The sequence below is a fragment of the Limulus polyphemus genome, unplaced genomic scaffold (genome assembly GCF_000517525.1).
Source record: "Limulus polyphemus unplaced genomic scaffold, Limulus_polyphemus-2.1.2 Scaffold546, whole genome shotgun sequence".
NCBI classification, from domain to species: Eukaryota; Metazoa; Arthropoda; class Merostomata; order Xiphosura; family Limulidae; genus Limulus; species Limulus polyphemus.
The window spans coordinates 397,726-417,671 of record NW_013666156.1 but is presented as its reverse complement, the minus strand read 5'-3'; the positions used below and the strand labels follow the sequence as shown (position 1 = coordinate 417,671).

At 30.2% G+C, this 19,946-nt stretch overlaps 1 protein-coding gene across 1 annotated transcript in view; it reads right to left on the bottom strand.

Annotated features, from left to right (window-relative positions):
- Nucleotides 1–16: 16 nt before the first annotated feature.
- Nucleotides 17–19,946, bottom strand: part of LOC106459013 (GTP-binding protein Rheb homolog) — a 45,148-nt gene continuing 25,218 nt past the window's right edge. Inside the window, exons 3-8 of the mRNA XM_013918581.2 lie at nucleotides 16,611–16,678; nucleotides 15,734–15,816; nucleotides 8,126–8,182; nucleotides 6,661–6,708; nucleotides 4,903–4,984; nucleotides 17–2,339 (exon numbers count right to left, since the gene is read on the bottom strand). Of these exons, the coding sequence (XP_013774035.1) occupies nucleotides 2,250–2,339; nucleotides 4,903–4,984; nucleotides 6,661–6,708; nucleotides 8,126–8,182; nucleotides 15,734–15,816; nucleotides 16,611–16,678 (428 nt within the window). The 3' untranslated portion in view covers nucleotides 17–2,249. The remainder of the gene's footprint in view (nucleotides 2,340–4,902; nucleotides 4,985–6,660; nucleotides 6,709–8,125; nucleotides 8,183–15,733; nucleotides 15,817–16,610; nucleotides 16,679–19,946) is intronic.

Genomic DNA, 19,946 nt, shown 5'->3' with positions numbered 1-19,946 from the left:
TCAACTTATTGCAGACCAGGTTTCTTGTGCTATAAGCTAAACATGGTGGAGACTCTGTAATGGTATGAACAGCTTTCTGTTAAGTGGAATTGTTTAGGGATTATGATCTCACTGAAAAGTAACGTGATGGCAAGTAATCACTCAACTTATTGCAGACCAGGTTTCTTGTGCTATAAGCTAAACATGGTGGAGACTCTGTAATGGTATGAACAGCTTTCTGTTAAGTGGAATTGTTTAGGGATTATGATCTCACTGAAAAGTAATGTGATGGCAAGTAATCACTTAACTTATTGCAGACCAGGTTTCTTGTGCTATAAGCTAAACATGGTGGAGACTCTGTGATGGTATGAACAGCTTTCTGTTAGTTGGAATTGTTTAGGGATTATGATCTCACTGAAAAGTAACGTGATGGCAAGTAATCACTTAACTTATTGCAGACCAGGTTCACCCTATGATTAATACTCTATTCATAAACAGAGCTGGTCTGTTTCAAGAACAAAATGCATCAGCTAATACTGCTGATATTGTTAAATACTGGACAAAAAACATGAGGAATAGTTTGGGCATCCAAATTGGCCACCACAATCACCAGATTTAAATGTTACCGAACCTCTATAGTCAGTTCTTGAAACAAAGTTTCAAAACATATTTCCACTATCAACATTACTTTTAGAATAGCTTTGATCAATAAACTGTCAACAAATAACACTGTATGAAGTACAACACCATGCTTCATCAGTTCCATGTTGTGTTGATGCCATATTGTCTGCTCATGTTAGACCAACTCCATATCAATAAAGAAAATGTAAAAATTAGCAGATTTTTCCATTATTTTGTTCAACCTTTGTACATAAAAAGTTTATTTGGAGCTTGGTTCTGTATTTAAGTACATAAACAGATATATAATATTATAAAACTTGACCATCAAGTAAAATGTTTAATTTTAAAGACAGATGGTAACAATCACATATAGCTTTAGAAAAAGAAAGGAAATAAATTACAGAATGATATCAAAAACTTAAGTAATTTAAACTTAAAAGAAACATATCTGACAATTTCTGCTACAACACATTATCATTATGGTGGATATACTATTACCAAAATATTACTACTACTGATAATGTTTTTGTTAACTTTATATAACCTGATGATTCAAAATAATCTACATTAAAGTTTCTAATTGAGAAAAAAACAAAACTTCTGAGACTATAATATTCCTAAGAAAGGTTTACTACAACCATTTTAATCAGGAATTCTTACTGTTCTATCACTAAGATTTCAAACAGATATATCTATATATAGCTAACCAGGTTACATTTTGTACCCAATTACTTTTTACTAGCTATGCAACTTTTACAGAGGGTAAGTAAATCATAATTCTTGTAAGATTGCAAAACATTTTTTACAATGAATAGTACACTTAAACCATCACATAAGCTAAAATGTGGGGTAAATAGTGTACCCGTGTTAGTAATCAAGGGTTAAGGAACTATGGTTTTCTTACAGCTCCTTATTTTTTATTTTAATAAATTTTTAAAAATTGCCATAAAAATACTTGAATAATATAAAACTAACAAACATTATTTATGATAAAAAAAGAATAATCCTTTACCAAAACATTTAAATTCATAACAACCATACTTCCCAGTTTCAATATATGAACAAGTTGTCATATTTACAAAACATGAGGAGTAACCTACGTAAATATCATACTTGTTATATTTTCCTTTGCAACTAAAGTGCACAATAAATCACTGTAGGTAAAAAAAAGTTAATTACTTATAGAGAAATTACTTAACATCTATTACCTACATCTAAAGTTTCTAATTATGAGAAGTCCCCACTAAAGAAAAAATTATCAAAATTGTCCATCCCGAACTAAAGGTCTTTCACAATGAGAATGATCAGCACAATGTATTTCTCAAAGTTGTTTTTAGTTAACATAATTCAGGTTAAAACAATCTCAATATTATATTACAAGATTTCCTATATTTTTCTTTCCTGATGTCCTTTTGTGGTTTCTTGGTTTTATGTTGACTTATAGACATTTGAAAACTCTTCAAAGAGGCACATATACTAGATATTTCATGAAATACAGCTAACTTACAAGTCAACATACTAAAGTGTACACTGTGATGTAAAAAGATCCCTGAGCTTGCCCTCAGGAATTCAGTACTGATGAGGCACAAGGTAATATTAGATTTGTAAGAGGTCTAAAGATTGGCATTTTTTACAAGGCTGTAGTAATTTCAAGAAACCACACATCCAGACTTCTCTTGAACAGTTCCATCAGCTTTTTCAATTTGCATTATGGTTGTGTGGAAGATATCAGTGACACTCTGTATATAACAAAAAGAAAAGAAAGTTGGTCAGCAAATTTCAAAACAAAGATTAAATTACTTGTAACAACTGTACTAGCGACACAAAAACAATGTAACCAGTATGGTAGACCCACATTTTTATGCACTTAAGAACACTAATCTCTACAAAAAGGAAAAACAATCATTTTTATTTTACATCTAAATGCTATAACTACTTAGCTTGTTGGTGTTTAACTATAACAATAACTATCCTTAGTCAACCATCACTGAAAGCTTATTATACCTATAATAATAATAATAAAAGAGCGTGTTTGTGTGTTGTGACCACCATAGATTCAAGAGGAAAAAACCTAGAAACCTAAAATTTTGCAACCATACTTAGTGGACCCTGAAGGTGTGCATCTTTTTAATGAGATAAGCCAGCAAAAAAAAATCACACAGAAAAAAAATATGTGACTGCCATAACTCCAAGAGGAAAGAACCTAGAAACCTGAAAGTTTGCATCTGGTGTACACCTGGGTACCCATGCGCTTCTTTTTAATGAGGTAAGCTAGCAAAAAGTCACATACAAAAGTAGTAGTTCCTTATATTACAAAATACTAAGTGGACCCTGAGAGTGTGCACCTGGGTATTATTACTTATCTTGTTCATGAACATGTATATCTTTTTGATGAGGCAAGCTAGTGAAAAACCCCATAAAAGCGTTTTTATGTTTCTGGGATATAAAATTTTTAAAATATTTTTGAAAGTTGTTCTATTGAAAAATAGGTTCAGAATACAATCATACTGACACAGTCATCTAGAATATATCAACCTAATAACCCGAGTGAAGTCGTGTACTTTCGCTAGCACAAATATAAAACTAATACTGAAAGGTCAAATTCATTTGTTTTTTAACTTTGAAGATATTGACCATCACAATTATGTTAACCCTATCACCCCAGGCACGTTAAAGTGCACGTCATAACGTTTTAGAGTTATTTTCAAAATTTTATGAAATAACTTTATTACTACTTATGTCAATGAAATTGACATCAAAATGCAGTTTATAATTGAAATTTTAATATTATGTATATGTTTTAATTTCTTAATTTAAAGGGAAACAAAGAAAAAATTATAAATATAAATTTTTGTTTGTCACATTGCTCAATTTGCATTTCCTTACAGCAACCATACAATGTGTACAGTGGCTAACGAATCAGAAACTCAAATCTGAGGTACGGACAAGCTAATTACAAAATAAGAACCTTACATTTCTATGATTTGCTGAGATGTCAATATTTTTAGCAAATCTACCAGTGGCTCCTCCCACTACTCCATTCTTTAAAAACGTCTTGTCTAGTTCCACCTACTAATTAGTGCATATTTATAACCAAAAGAAAGAGCAGTTTCCCTTCTACATAAATCTGATAGTCATTTGTAAATAGCTTGAAGGAGAAAGTAATAATTTTGCTAAAACTGTGTTGAAGTGTGATGACTAAGTTGTTGCTCTGAATAGGAATGGGATATTTTGTACTCTGGAGAATTCTTGTTATAAACACTGTAGGATACATGCTGATAAATTCCACATCCTGTTGTTGGTATAAACATTTTCACTGATTGTAAGTGCAGTGTGATTACTATGGTGAATTTTCCAAGTAAATGCTGTGAGACATATAATCCAATACATTAGACATCCTGTTTCGGAGTAGGGGTCAAGTCAACTCTCTCTTTGCACATGCTTTGTTGCTTTTGAGCGTATTGTGTTATGGTGTCATATAAACAGTCTACTGACACAAGCCGTGATTTACTGCCTTATTTTCAGTAGGTTTCTACTTTAGTCATTGACAGTAAAATAAATGCAGAAAATAAAGTGAAATGTTTAGCAGTTCAAACTCTCAAAAGATTATCTAAAAAATTCTCAATATTCATTTCTGTGTGTCTCATAATGTATCTGCATTCTGAATTCTCCTTTTCAGTTTGTATAACTTTAATATTATAGCAAGTACACTGTTTGACTTATCCTAGACACAATCTATAAATAATTCCAATGTCAAATATACAGGTTCAATGAGCTAAGTTCTTCCTGTAGTAAAAAATAAATACTTTTCTCAATCCAGGAAAGAAGCTCCACCCATCTATACTTAAATTTCAAAGCAGTTTTCAAAACAATGTGCTAGTATTTTAAAAAGTAAGAACTTAAAACTTACATAATATTAAAATTTGGATTATTAGCTATGTTTTGATGCCAAGTTAATTGTATACCATGATAATAAAGTACTCTAATTAAATTGTGAATGTAACTCACAAAAACATCATGACATACACAGATAAAGATGCTCATAGAAAGTGTTTTAATACTGCGTGGTAAAAACATCCTTGAAAATAGACAAAAGTGGCCTTAAGTGTCCTAGATAAGTCTGAACGTTTTGTGGAATGAAAAGTGTATGGACCTTGGTATAAATTTTACAGAAATGACACCATAAAAGTTATCAAGTTGCACTAAAACAATTTTCAAATGTTTTTGTTCAGAAAAATGCAAACATTAAATACTGAACACACAATTATTAGTAACAACTATACTAACATAATTTCTACATACCTGATTTTGCTTAGCTGAAGCTTCTAAAAAAGCTGCTTTCATGTTATCAGCTGTTTTTTTCCCCTCATCATAACTAATTACTCTATATAAAAAAGAAAATGTATCTTTGTCATTTCCATCTTATGCTCATACTAGCCAGAAAAACCAAGACAAATTCTGATTCTAATGTTTCTAAACATCAAACTGATTCCTTATCAATTAAAAAGACTAAAGTTCAAGTTCAAAAAGTGTCTGCAAGCTTAAACATAATAGTATTTATAGTACATAAAATGTCAGAATACAAAGTTCAAAACTTCACATTGTCCTTGTATTAATCAATAAAATAAATGAAGAAAGGACACCAAATATCAGTCAACTTAACATAAAAGTATAATTTTTTTAAACTAAGAAATGTTTTTTTTAAACATTGAAGTTTGGGAAATCAACCACAACATTAAATGACTGACAACGCACTCAGCCTTTCTCAACATGATCAAATGATAATAATATGTAACTCACTTTGCTAATACTCTAAATACAAAAATACAATGCCCTATAAGCTGAATGCTTTCGAAAGGTAGACCTTTCTCCTTCAGAAGCAAACTGGGAATGACCATGTAAAGCAAAGTGTGGGATAAAGTGGAATTTGAGTGACATCATGCAGGCCACTATTGAAATTTAGAAGTTCTTTGACTAGCTTTCAATGTATTGTTATAAGTGTTTCTCATTTCCAGTTTTGAAACTGGTTTTAATACAGATGAAAGTCACATCATTAATTGAATGACCAGGTTGGTAAGTGTTGAACAACAGGGAGGTCTTTTATGATGTTAATAGAAGATTTAAGGCTGTTGAAATGCTCTCTAAGAGTTATTTGCTAATATTATATATATTGTGAATCATGGTGTCTGTCCGAGCATTCGCCTGTCTTCCATTTGAAAAACTGCACACAGAGACAAAGCTCAACATTCACATTTGAAATGATGGAAGAAAAGGCATGAATAATGTTGATGACAAATTTTATTTCTCAAGCAGGATATTTTAAACTAAATGTGACATACCTTAAAGAATAAAAATGTAGATTTATCATATGTTATTGCTGACCAGCTCTTAACATGACTGAAATGGTCAGCAATTACTTTTTGTGGTGGGCAGTATAAGTAGCTTAGAGCTATGGCTCTAAGTGAAACCAAGAGTTCAACACACTTCATCTTTTTTCAAGTCAGTGAAATAATTTAAATTCAAAAATTAACATACACTTTTTCAGTCATTAGGGGCAGGTACTTTTGTTAGTATCTTTATATTTTAACCTATATTTAAGGGATATACAATAAAAGCTAAATAAGCGGTAGATCATACATCTGATTTCTAATGATAAATTTGACATACTTGTTAATAATCAGTTTAAAAATCAGCTTTAGTTTATATTTACAAAACTTAACTTATAAATGATACTAACAATCAATAGATTTTCAATGTTTTTTGAAATTTTTTTCAAAATTGTTTAATCACTAAATATTTTACAAATGTTGTTTATATGGTTAAAAGCTTGAACTGATTATCAATTTTACACAGTTGCATGGGAAATCAAATCACTTTTTTTGTTAGGTTATTTAAAAAATTATAATTAATCATTTTCCTTTACTCTTTAGATCAATAAAATTGAAATTTCAATGCTAGCCTATATCTGGTTCTCTTACAGCTTTATTAACAACAATGTTAAAAGACATTATTGAGGTTTCAAGATTATCAAACAGAACAACATCAGAAAAATTTTCTTACCTTTCCATGTGCAAATCAACTTTATTTCCAACTAATACAATTGGCACACTGAGAAGAAATAAATGATAAACATTTAAAAATTAATATATCTGTATTGTATACATACAAAATCATGTACACACACGAGTGTGTATATAACAAGTGTTTAGAATCTGCAATTATCATGCTTGGTACATAAAAACATTCATGATGCCATAAATGGCAAAATATAACAAATATACAATTTTGTTCAAGATTATTATTATTAAATGTTATTTATAAGACAACATATCTATGTCTGTTAATAATGTTTCCTTAGAAAATACAAATGAAAAGGTTTTCAATAGTATTTTGACATACTTATTAAAACATAAACTATTAGTACTGAAACTCCTCTGAGCCAACATATTATTTTAAGCTTTTTAGGTATAATGCAAGACTTCTAGAATGCCTAGTCAGCACAGATTAAGATGTTTGATCTGTCAACAGTAAAACAAAATCCCAACATTCTTAAAGCTGTAGATATAATCAACAAGCTAAAACTATATGACAAATTGTTTCCTGGAAGTTGTTGTCATTTAATAAGAAAATGGGTAGAAACTGTTGAAAAACTTAGATTTTGGAAAACTGATGGGCATTTCTGTTACATAAAATAATTTTATTAAGTTTATAATTATTTAAGGTATATCAGACATTCTTCTGATTTCTGAATCACCAAAGAAATGTCTTGTTTTTGGAAGATCAAAGTGCATGTTAAAACTTTAGAATGACAACATGGAAGTATTCAGGTTCAAAGTAATGCTTTTCTTGTACTGCAGGTGCTACCTCCTCATGTGACATCACATCAAAAACTTTGAAATGTAGACATATCCTATCATAAACTATTTGAATAAGAGGTATGAATTTTCTAAAGTTGACAATCTAAAAATAAACAGTTGCCTTTATGTTCTTAACATTACACAGGATCATTCCTTACAATAAAACAATGACCAAACACAACTAAAATAAATACTTTGCAAATAACATTACACAATCTCTTCATAATATAGCTCTTTTATATGATTAGTAAATTAAAGAAATCTTGCATGAAACAAATAGTAACACTGTTAATTCATTTTAAACACTATAGAAATCCATGCTTACCTTTCATCTCTAAACATACACATAGGCATTTTTTTACCACATCTAATATATTCAAAGACAACTCAACTCATCACTTTCTCTTTGTTTTGATATACTGATAAGTTTTTTTCTGCTTTTTTCACTAACTACTGGTATAGAATTCATACAATATACAACACAATGTGTCATATTTGAATAAAGTGAGAAAAAAATATCAAGCCACAGTTATGTTATTCTTTGACCGATAGACAGTGATAGTAAGACTTACTAAGTATCCATATTCAATAATGTCAAATACCACAAGAGCAAGTGAACATGGAAAATTGTTGGCATTAGAAACTACTATTTATCAAACTGAACTTACTGTACTTTTCCTGTCATATCCAGCAACTTTTCATAAACAACCTTCACTACTTCAAAACTAGGTTTTAAAAAAAGAAAACATTAAATTCTTTTAAAAGGTACAAACACACAATATATATATATATATATAATAATTCTACCTGTACCAGTGTAATATAGCCAGTCTCTAAAATTGTGTCCAATTCTTTTTAACACATAACATTTAATTTTTACTACCATATAATTAGTAACTAAACAATACCTACTGTTGCAGATTATTCACAATCCCAAATCAGATTTTAGATTAGAGAATGAAAAAGTTTGTTTAAACAATACACAAATTCTGGAATATAAAACCTTCAATATTTTCATTATATATTTCAATTTTGTTTTATAAGACAGACTAGCAATTTTATCTACAAAAATGTTAGCTTTAGGACTTTTAAAACAGGGTAGATTTTGACCTTCAAATATTTGAAACATATCATTGAACAAATGTATGAACCTCTAATAGTATTGATTTGTATAATTTATTGATGATGTCTCCATAATTACTAGTTTATTTGATTTAAAAAAATTATTTTACACACGTAAATTTACATGTAAATAAAATAAAGCATTTATATGTAGTTTAAAGAATATGTTATATAGCATGTTAATTATCTTTTTATATTTACATATGACTAAAAAATGCACATTATTTATGTATTTAGATTTAATGCTAATGCAATACTCACATATCTACATACAATAAGTTTGCATTGCAAGAACATCTTATTGTGGCCATTAAAAAAACTGCATCTAACTTAAGCAAAACAAATCTTCATTTAACAGTCACTGTTCCAAGCAGTTTAAAAGTAATAGTATTTTTAACATAAAATTGTTGATTAATTAACATACTGAATAATTATAATAATATATAAAAAGCAAAACAGATCAGACTAAAACTAGGACCTTCAACTATAAAAAAAAAAAAGTTACAAAAGAATTTATTATGAGTCACATTTTTTTCAACAAAAATGTTGAGTAAGTAAATATATGCCTTGGATAAAGGCATCAACCAAATAAATAAATATTATAAATTCACAGCAAAACATAACAGAGTAACAGCAACACTTGGGTTTGAAATTAATTAAGGATCTTCAATTATAACAAAAAGTTAAAGGACAGAGTAGCTGTGAAAAGTATCTGTTGTTTAAAATAACACTTCTCTTATGTTTCATACATTAAGCATTAATTATTTTTTACCAAAGCAGTGCAACCATCAAATAAATCCATCCGCGTGCTTCACCATAACTGTCCGCTCCAACACACGGAAAAAGTTGCTATGTATAGCGAGCAGTGTGTGTTTTTATTAATACAACAACTTCAGTTTCAGTAATGGACATTTACAAATCAAAATATCAAGTTTTTCATGTGAGAAACATTTAAAGTGTGATTACTATTCAAATGTTGTCAAACAATTTCTGTTGACCTTTCCATTATGGGCTCGGTGGAATCCACCCAGCTCATAACCAGGAAAGTATCTATGAGAGTAATTGTACTATAATTTTTAAAAATGTATGCAAGTCTTTACAAAATTTTGCAGATTATTAGTAAATATTACACTGATTTCATATACGTAATATCAGGTTTATGAATTATGCTTTGAGATTTTTGTATTAAAAATTTGCTCGTGAATTTTTTCTTTCAGAATGTTGACTATCCAATGTGCAAAGTAATTTGGATTTTAAGATTAAACATACTTTTCTTTATCTGAAATTTGTCAAGTTTCATTTGCATAATCTCTACATCCTTCTAGATAATCAAACGTTTTTTTTAACATGTTATTTTATCAATGTTAACTCTATATGGTGTTGATCAATTTGACCAACCTCGTAACCAACATATAAATTAGGAAATGAATCTAAGTTACCTTTTCTGTTCTAGAATAACTGCAAATTGTAATAGGAAGCCACAAATGTTTATTCTAAATAGCTTAAATCTCGTAACAATATAAATATATTTATTAATTTTTGTTTTATTGACCTTTGAACCATGTCTGACTAAAAATACCCCGACAGAAGTTGAAAATTACATGAAGCACGTGCATCAACATGACTGAATCAAACAGCATAATGCAGAAGCTTCTGGCACGTATACCCCAGGAAGATTTTTATTATTTTTCTTTCGTTATCTTATCTAACAACTTCCTATTTTTATTATTTTAGTTACTTTTATAATAATAAACAGTGAAAACAAATGAAAAATAAAAAAACTCACAATTAAATATCAAACATTTTTATTTTCAGTAAAGCTTTATATTATATTCCTTTTTTATACTGTAACATTATATTTATTTTTCCAGGTTTTAGGTAAGTAATCAAAGTATACTGAAAATAAAGGTTGCAAAATAAAATGTATAGTATTTTTAGTAGTGATTACAAAATTTCAAAGTACTTATGGTCAGAGTTTACGCTCTCACCTTTTCACAATTATTTTCTGTAGTTATTTTATTGCTAATAGATGAGTTAGAAACTAGAAGAAACGAAATGAATAGTACTCTATTCATTCCAGTACGGACAGTAAAGTTTCAAGTAAATCTCCTGAGAGTTTCTTCTAATCTTTTTACACCTACTTTCTATTGTTATTCTACTGTTAGCAGCTTAATTAGAAACCTGCTGAATATGAACGAACGAATCACCATTCCTGTTTAGGTGTTACTGTACTTTGACACTGTCAATATCAAATAAGTTCATGTGGCACAATTCCCAGAATTTTCTCTTCTTTGAAAACACAGTGGGATAGGATATATCAACTTGTTGATAGTATAATGGTTACAATGACAATTGTCTAAAGTATTATAAAATGTTTATGGCTTTGTAGAAAGTCCAGGCTGATCCAATAAGTCAAAAAGCAGAAGTATCCTACAGAAACTAATCAGATGTGACTCCAAGAACACAGTGGTATAGAATTTGCTGGCTTTTTTACAATACTGTGGTTGCAAGAAGAATTGTCTAAATTACTTTATAAAAGTGAGAGAAAATATTTATGATATAGCTCTGTACAAAGTATACAGTGGTATCCTATACAATGAACTTGCTAGTTATCTTACTTGATGGTCGGAATTTAGCGTTGGTGTAGGTGTAAATGCTGTTTTCTATATTACCATGCTTACACAGTAATCAATAAATGTGTAGTTTCCAATAATATAAATATGGCTTGTTTTGGTTGGGCTAGTATTCTTGGCTTAGCCATCTTGATTGTAACTTGAGAAACATTATTCCCCAGCAAAATGCAAGTTCAACCAGGTGTTTATGAAGTATTACCTGCATGTAAGTAATCATCATTTACAACATATATAGAATCTCTAATCAATATAAATGTGATGATATACAATGTGTAACATGATATGCAATAGAAAATGTGTAATGAAGCCTTATATTTTTGCGTACTAGAAATGGAACCTAAACTTAAAAAAAACAACAAAAAACTGAAGAAGAAGAAGGTCTTGACACAGGAGGAAACTGAGTTCTTCCTAAATATGTCATTTTATTCTGATAAAGGAGGCCTGTCAGAGGCATCTGAAGTTGATTCTTCTCTTGCAATGCCTCTGACAGAAGTTCTTCATAAAAGTCAATGGCCAAAAAATACTGAACCAGCTCTTCTTGATTCTGTCCTGTGGACAGATCAGGATGTAGCTGGTGCAAGTTCACTAAGAGAAGATGGTCCTGAAGAACCACCACCACTGAAAAAGAGTCAGGACAGGATAAGAGGGAGGGGCAGAGTTAGAGCCTCTGCAGGAGCTGTTCCTTCTGAGCAGAAGAAACCCCTCTCCTCTAATGATATACGAAGGTGGAGAGAAATCGTTAAAGAATAAAACAAACTACATTTATCACAGGTGAACCTGTTTCCTGACAAGTTGTCTCTCATATAGATTCTGATGATTTTTTTAACCTTTTCTTTACAATAGAAATAATTCAACTTATAACCAATGAAACAAATAGATATGCTAGAGACAATGAAGTTGCAATTAAAAACAAACAAACTGTGAAATGGACTAATGTTAATATTGAAGACATTTTAGCCTACTTTGATCTCACTATAGTTATGGGTCTCAAGCCTCTTCCTTCTCTTTCTGACTACTGGTCTTCTTATCCTCTTTTTCATACTCCTGGGTTTACTGAATCTTATCTAGGGACAGGTTTTTTGCTATTCATAGATACTTACATTTCAATAACAATACCAATGCTCTACCTAAAACTGCTCCTAAGTATGATAAACTTTTCAAAGTAACACCTATTGTAATCCTTCTTCTAAAATCCTCTGTTTCTCACTATTCTCCTAACAGAGAACTATCTATAGATGAGCAAATGTTAGGCACAAAATGTAGAATTGGTTTCCTTCAGTACATGCTCAAGAAACCTGTCAAGTAGGGTATCAAGTTGTGGGTCCTGGCAGAAGCTGTGAGTGAATACTGTCTTAAATTTAAGATCTCCAGAGGTAAAGAATGACAAACACCAGCTAGGTGTCTCGCAGACAACATTGTAATGGAACTGATGGACAAGTACAATAGACTAGGACATAGGGTTTTCATGGACAATTTTTACACTTCCCCTCATTTATTCGACAAATTATTGTCTGTTGGAACCTATGCTTGTGGAACTTTGACAGCTGTAAAATAGAATGACAAACGAGATGTTTATGCCCTTTCCACTTTAGTACTATGACAACTGTGACAAGGAGAGGGAAGGACACTGAGGTTACAAAACCTCAGTTGATTGTGGCCTACAAGTTCGTGGGTGGGGTGGACCTGAATGACCAACACACAAACTACTATTCTACTGGAGGAAAGATGATAAAGTGGTATAAGAAACTGTTTTTTTTACTTTTGAACTTGACAACTGTACTGTAAAAAATGAAGAACAACCAGTCAACATTGTCCCAGAAGGCCTTCAGAATGGATTTGGTCACTTGGCTTGTCCAGCCTCTACTTCAAAGCAGACCAGGTCCTTCTGGTATACCACTTTCAAGGACTGTTCAACTCTGAGATTAACTGTTGGAAGGCATTACCCCACACTTGTTGAGAAAAGTGATAGGAAAAGATGTAGACTCTGTCTTACAAACAACAAGATACAAATGAAATGTAAACTCTGTAATGAATTTCTTTGTTTCAAACACTTTGAAAAATATCATACTACTGCTGTTCTTCAAACAAGTTAAAAGTTTCTACAATTTACTTTTCCCATTTCTTATTTTATTTTTTGCATTTTGTTAATGAAATAATTTTGCACAAGTTTTCATTGTATGTAAAGTAATAATGTTCCTTTTCACGTGTTATTTGTGTTCGTACAAATCTTCATTATGTCCGAGTTTTTATGTACATTGTTCTCCGCATAAATGAGTACTTTTTGTAATGTACAATAATATTTTCTGAAATTTCAAACCTCTTTTATAGTTTTGTTTGTATGTACATTATTTTCCTTATATTTGAAAGTGAACTAATATGTTATAAAACTTCATTTTTTTCTTATTTTTAATATTGGTTTTGTATTGAATCATTTTTGTGGACATTTTCCTTGATCTACACACTTTTATGTAAAGATGTTCCTTTTCATGTGTTAAGCTCAGTTGATCAGCTATAAATTTATTTCTTAGACTTTCACAAATTACATAAAACAATTTTCCTGAATTGCCAAGTCTTTAGTTTTTTATAATTTCTTTTTATTTTACCTCAGTGTAAGCAAGTAAAAAAATAACACAAGTTTTTACTTTGTAAAATACAGTAACATTATATATGTATATGTGTGTGCCTATATATATATATACATACCTAACTAATGTTTTCTAATAAATACTTAAATGTCAGCTATTTTTCCTCAAGCATAAAACAGTAAATAAAAGATATTTGGAAAAGAATAATCTCTATTACTTAAGTTGCTATGAAGTCCTTGTTTGCACTTGTGAGCCATACTTGCTAAGCCTCATGCAAATTCACATGTGGAGATGGAAAAATTATAATTTTTGTAGACTTTATATAAGCATTTTGGAATACAAGAAAATTATAAATTACTATACCAATACCCTAAAAATCCACTGTAATTTATCAGGCTTCCTAACTAAATTGTATTTGGGTCTAAAAAAATATAATTTCTATTCACAAAATAGCCTTGATAGTAATACTTCAAACTTCCCAATGATATAAGAGCATTTCTCTCCTTAATAACTTAGAAAGACTAACAAAATTTCATAGAGGAAATGTAGATCTTTCGATTGGTTATAAACTTATAGGTACAGAAAAGCAGGTGTAAATAAAAAAAAGTCTTCTCAAATTATGAAGTGGTGGGTGGAGCCAATATGGTGGGTTCAGTAAATATCATATCTCAGCAAATAAAAAAGTTAGGAGGTTCTTATTTATATTCTAGCTTGCCAATATCAAACATTTGAGTTTCTAATTCATATGAAACTATAGACGTTGTATTGTGGGCATCATAAAATGCAATGTGACCAAACCCAGAAGGCCACATACCACGTGACACACAAAAATTGATATTTAGCCTTTTTTTAAACATTAACATTCAAATTAATAAACTATCTAATACACAATACTAAAATTTGAATTATAATCTACAATTTGATACCAAAGTTATTAACATACGTTTATAAAATAATAGCTAAATAAAATTTTGAATGTAAATCTACAAACGTGATGACATGCCCTCAGACTCCTACCCATCTCAATAGGGTAAATATAAGAAAAAAAACAATCTGACTTTGCTTGGATGCTACCCGAAGAGCCCTAGCTAGTGAACAAACCTTCGAATACAGCCCTAATCAGCCTTCACCTTAAAATCATGCAACTATTTCAATACTTTGTTCAGAAGTAGAAAATCTAAATGTGCAATTAGCCTTGAAAGAAAAATAAACTGCTCATTCATGTAAGCACTTCCTTATTAGAAATGAAATTACTTCATTCTCGTGATTCATACCTCAAACCACACTAAAATGCTTGATACTGAGCTTAGTAAGTTAGGCATTTCAGCTATGAAATGAAGTCACCTAGTAGGTTTGAAATCATTCTTATTAGCATGGGTAAGATATATAAAAAACATATCAAGTACTGTTCTGCCTGTAAAGATGTTCAAAATTTACTCAACTTTCAAACCTCATTTGGAGCCAACTTAAGGGACACATAAGCCTCTAGTACATTTTATTCATACTGATTTTTAAAAGCATCTGATTTAATTAATTTTTTATAATTTTTTCATAGTTATATTATCTACACATATTCATAATTTCAAGTTAAGTTATAGTTTGGATGTTGTAACCTGGTGAAGCACTGGAAACCTAATGTTTAAGATTAAAATCATGTTAGACTACAGATGTTCTTTTTTCACATTCCTCTTAACTTGCCCATTACAGATTTCATACCAGAGGTGTAGAAAAACAACATTTGAGATTTTACATGATTTTCATCACAAACATGAGGTTTATTAAAATTCATAATTCATTCTACAAAATGAGTGAAATAAGCAGCATACACTATAATCTCTGTTTAATACTCCTATTTGTTTCACCTTATTTATAAATTATATCTCATACTCAAACAACAATCACATTAAATTATGTATATTTCAGGAAAAAAGACTACCTTTTAGCTGATGTGACAGAGTACACTAAGACATAACCATGAATGTCCATAGAATAAGACTGGGGAAAAATAGAGTACTCATCCTAAAAAGGAAAAGATTTATCAAATAAGAAAATTACAACACACAGCAATTCAAAACAATAATTTTATCACATGAAATCAACTTTTAGATCAGTTTTAAGAACAGTGGCAGATAGCCATAGCAGATTTACCTTAATGTAAAAACAAAGAAACAAATACAATGCCCCATTATGGTTTAAAGGGCAAGCATGGTTGCTGGCAATTGGAATTAAACTTGTGACCCTCGACTCACAAATAACCATCTAATCACCAGGCCATGCCAGCTTGAAGCTGTACAGATTTGAATTAATCAAAAAAATCAATAACGAAAAATTATAATGGGAAAATTTTGATTACTTGGATAGTTGGAACAATTGAAAATAATAATAATAATTAGTTGCAATAAACCTCAGTTAAACAAAGGAAATGAAAACTTCTTTTGCAATGAATTTATTCATCTAACATTCTTCTTCCTAATCTGTTCAGTTACAAAAGGTTCTTAAAAGTATTTAAACAGCCAGATACAAATTTAAATAAACAAAAATAACTTAATTTTTTTAATTTATAAGCAAATTTTAAAACCTATAATAAAACATTTAGTGCACTTTGATCAAGTTTGAAAAATAAAAGATAATGCTGTAATGTTACAAAAAAGTGTGTGCTGTTATTAATGATGCAAGTTCTACTTATTCAATAAAAAACATTGTACACAACATATTAGTACACTAAGCTAGCTAATAAAACAGTTTATTCTGGTGTGCTAATCTTTAATGTCTGATAAATCATTAAAAAAATAAATTATCTTTTTCTTCATTACCTGCCCTGCAGTGTCAACCAATTTCAGAAAATATTCCTGGCCACGAACCTTGACAGTCTTTGTAAAAGCTGCAAACAGAAATCAAGACTTGGGTGTTTATGTGTTTTATAAGTAAGGTATTACCTTTTCTTATTTTAATGTTATTTTTTTATTAACAGTATTGATTAGAATATTTAATGTGTCTACTTTTTTTATTATTATATTTTCATTTAAAATGATTTTAAATATACAAATCAGAAAGTCACGTGATAACCGCAACTGATACAAAGTTTCAGTTGAACGGCATGTATCAGACCTGCATTCTGACATTGTTTGCCATTCATAATACTAAATTGACAAACAATGATTGTACGCATAATGAAGTGCATAATTCTTATAATTGTTGTTTGTCAATTTAGTGTTGTATTAGCATAATGTTCTTCCAAACACAAGCATTGACATTCATAAGTAGCGTAATGCCACTGAAAATTGATTGCTTTTGGGAAGGGTATGTAGCAGACCCATAAAATATTCATACACTTAAATCATAAAGAAGTGTTAAGAATGTGTATTTAGAATTTCCAAGTTTCCTTTGTATTTAATGGCACTGGAAATATGATCAATTTGGGACACAAGGACCACTAAAAAGAACATCTGAAACAACTTATACTCCAGCTGTGGTAAATGAGGTGCAGCATTCTGTAACAAGTGAGAATCAACAAAGACAAAATTCAGTGGCACAAGCCTTCCACATGTCTTGAGCCAACAGTATGCAATATAATCAAGAAGGATCTCCATCTGGAAAAGCACTATTAGTCATGTGTACAAAGGTTGCTTTCACAACATATACATTCAACTACCATAAACCTCAAGCAACTGGAGAATGAAAGACCTAATTATGCTACTCTATATCATGTTGCAGTTGCAGTATCTATAAATTTCTGTATGACCAGACAGTTAAAATAGGCACTGGGAAACCATCATCCTTATATACTAGCTGATTTATGGAAAGCATGCAGGGAACAGTGACAGCATTATAACAGATCCTCTTCCAGTGAAAACTATGCTGCAGGCTATTGTCAAGATGTATGACCATCAGATAGAACATGATTGGGTGTGGCAACGTAGACTATAATGATGTGGTCAGGCTCCAAAACTGGTTTAATATAACATAGTCAACTACTTTACATTACACATACATGTACATATCTGTACTATACACATTGCTGGCTGGTACTGATAGGAATATTCTTGAAATAGGAAATTTTTTTTGTTCAGTTTCCATTACAATAAAAGATTAGATTGTTGCTTTAAAAGTGGTAGAAAAAATAATATTTAATTTCACTGGTGACAACAACAATTTTGTTATGACCTGTTTGACAACTATAATTAATGTCACAGATGCCTGCAGTTATTCACTGTAGCAATTTCAGAAGTCGTATCTCTTTTCATAAACTCAGATGGTGGTGCTGCTGCTGATGAGTAATCTATATAATTTCCACTATCTCTACTTTCAATCATATTTGATTGAGATATTTAGATTAACAGTGTCAATACTTTCTCTACTACATCCCATTTCATTACCTGGGTCTGTTAATATATCAAAAATTCTACTTTAAAGCAAGAATCCAACAAAACTACTACAGGTAAAATTTGGATTGCTTTGTAATCCAACAAATCTAGTTTAAAGACCATCTCTCAAGGATGTTTTAATTTCCAGTCCAAAGTGTATTGTATTATCCTTTGATAGATAACAATGAAGGGTAGCTCAAGTTGAGATAACTATAGAAATAATTGAGTCTGTGAAGCCAATTTTTTTACCAATTTCTTCAAACAGTTATAACAATTTTAAACATGCTTCTAATAGACACCATTGATTATTGTTAGGGTTGGTGTCATTGCAGTTTGCTTTTTTGTGTTCAAAAAAGCATTCAAGAATGCTCTCTGTGGAATACTATTTTGTACAAGTTTCTTTTGAGGCATATTTAAGTGATTTTTTTATAGCCATTAATTTTCAAAATGATAGAGATGAATGATCACATGCTGGGTAATTTAATTGATTATCCATAAACAGCAATTACATCAATTTGTGTCATGTGAATTAATTGATTAACTGATCATTATTGTTTTGGATTATTCCAACAGTCATTTAATCCAAATTATGATTAAATTGATTGTCATGAAATTAACCAACTAAATAAAATCAGCATTACCATTTTTGATTATTCCAATAATCATCAATTAACCCTATCTGCCTGGGCATTATTTACTGCATGTCCTGAAGTTTTAATGACTTACATTCAAAATGTTATTACATTACATTTTATTCATGTTATACCAATTAGTATAGCATAAAATCTTAGCAAATAATTCATAATTTAATTGTATGTATATTTCAAGTTCTTAATTTCATAAGTGAATATTTTAAAAAATTCCGAATTCTCCTAGTGTAACACATGTGAAACATTTTCTCTAGGCATCTCCTCTTCTCTGTTTTATTCACCATCTCTCCAATAAGCACAAAATTAAATGTAAATTACTCACAATAAAATCGTCATTGCTTAGACAAACCACAATTTTTATAGCCTTCACTTTTGTTTGATTACAGAGCCATTTTATATATACATTGTATGTATATTTTAAGTTTTTAATTTCATAAATGAATATTTTAAAAAATCCCGAATTTCCCCTAGTGTAACACGTGTGAAACATTTTCTCTAGGCATCTCCTCTTCTCTATTTTATTCACCATCCCTCCAATAAGCACAAAATTAAATGTAAATTACTCACAATAAAATCATCATTGCTTAGACAAACCACAATTTTTATAGCCTTCACTTTTGCTTGATTACAGAGCCATCATATAGGAAATCAGACCCCCTCTTGCCACACACACAACTGACACATCCTCTCATTCAGGATTTATTAATTTGTTAACTCTCTTATGTTTAATTCTATATTATCTATAACCAATAGAAAGCCATTAGTATAACAAGTAGGGTTAAATGTCACCAATAGTCGACAGCAAATAAAAACAAAACAAAAAAAAACTTGGGTAAGTACTATAAAAAAGTATGTCCTAGTAAGTACTTTATTTCTCATTTATTCTTTATTTATTATTATAAAGTTACTAAAATGTAAAAATAGGGATCTCTTTAGGTTAGTTAAGGTTAGATTAGATAAAATAAATAATAATAATATTTCACCAGACATGCACACTTGCAGCTTGTTGGTAATGTAAATTGATAGTGTAACGTGAACTGCATGTTCCCCAGGTGATTTACAACTTATAATGGCACGAATAGTAGTTAGAAATGGTTCAAAGGGCAATAAAAGAATAAAATTTAATTATAAATAG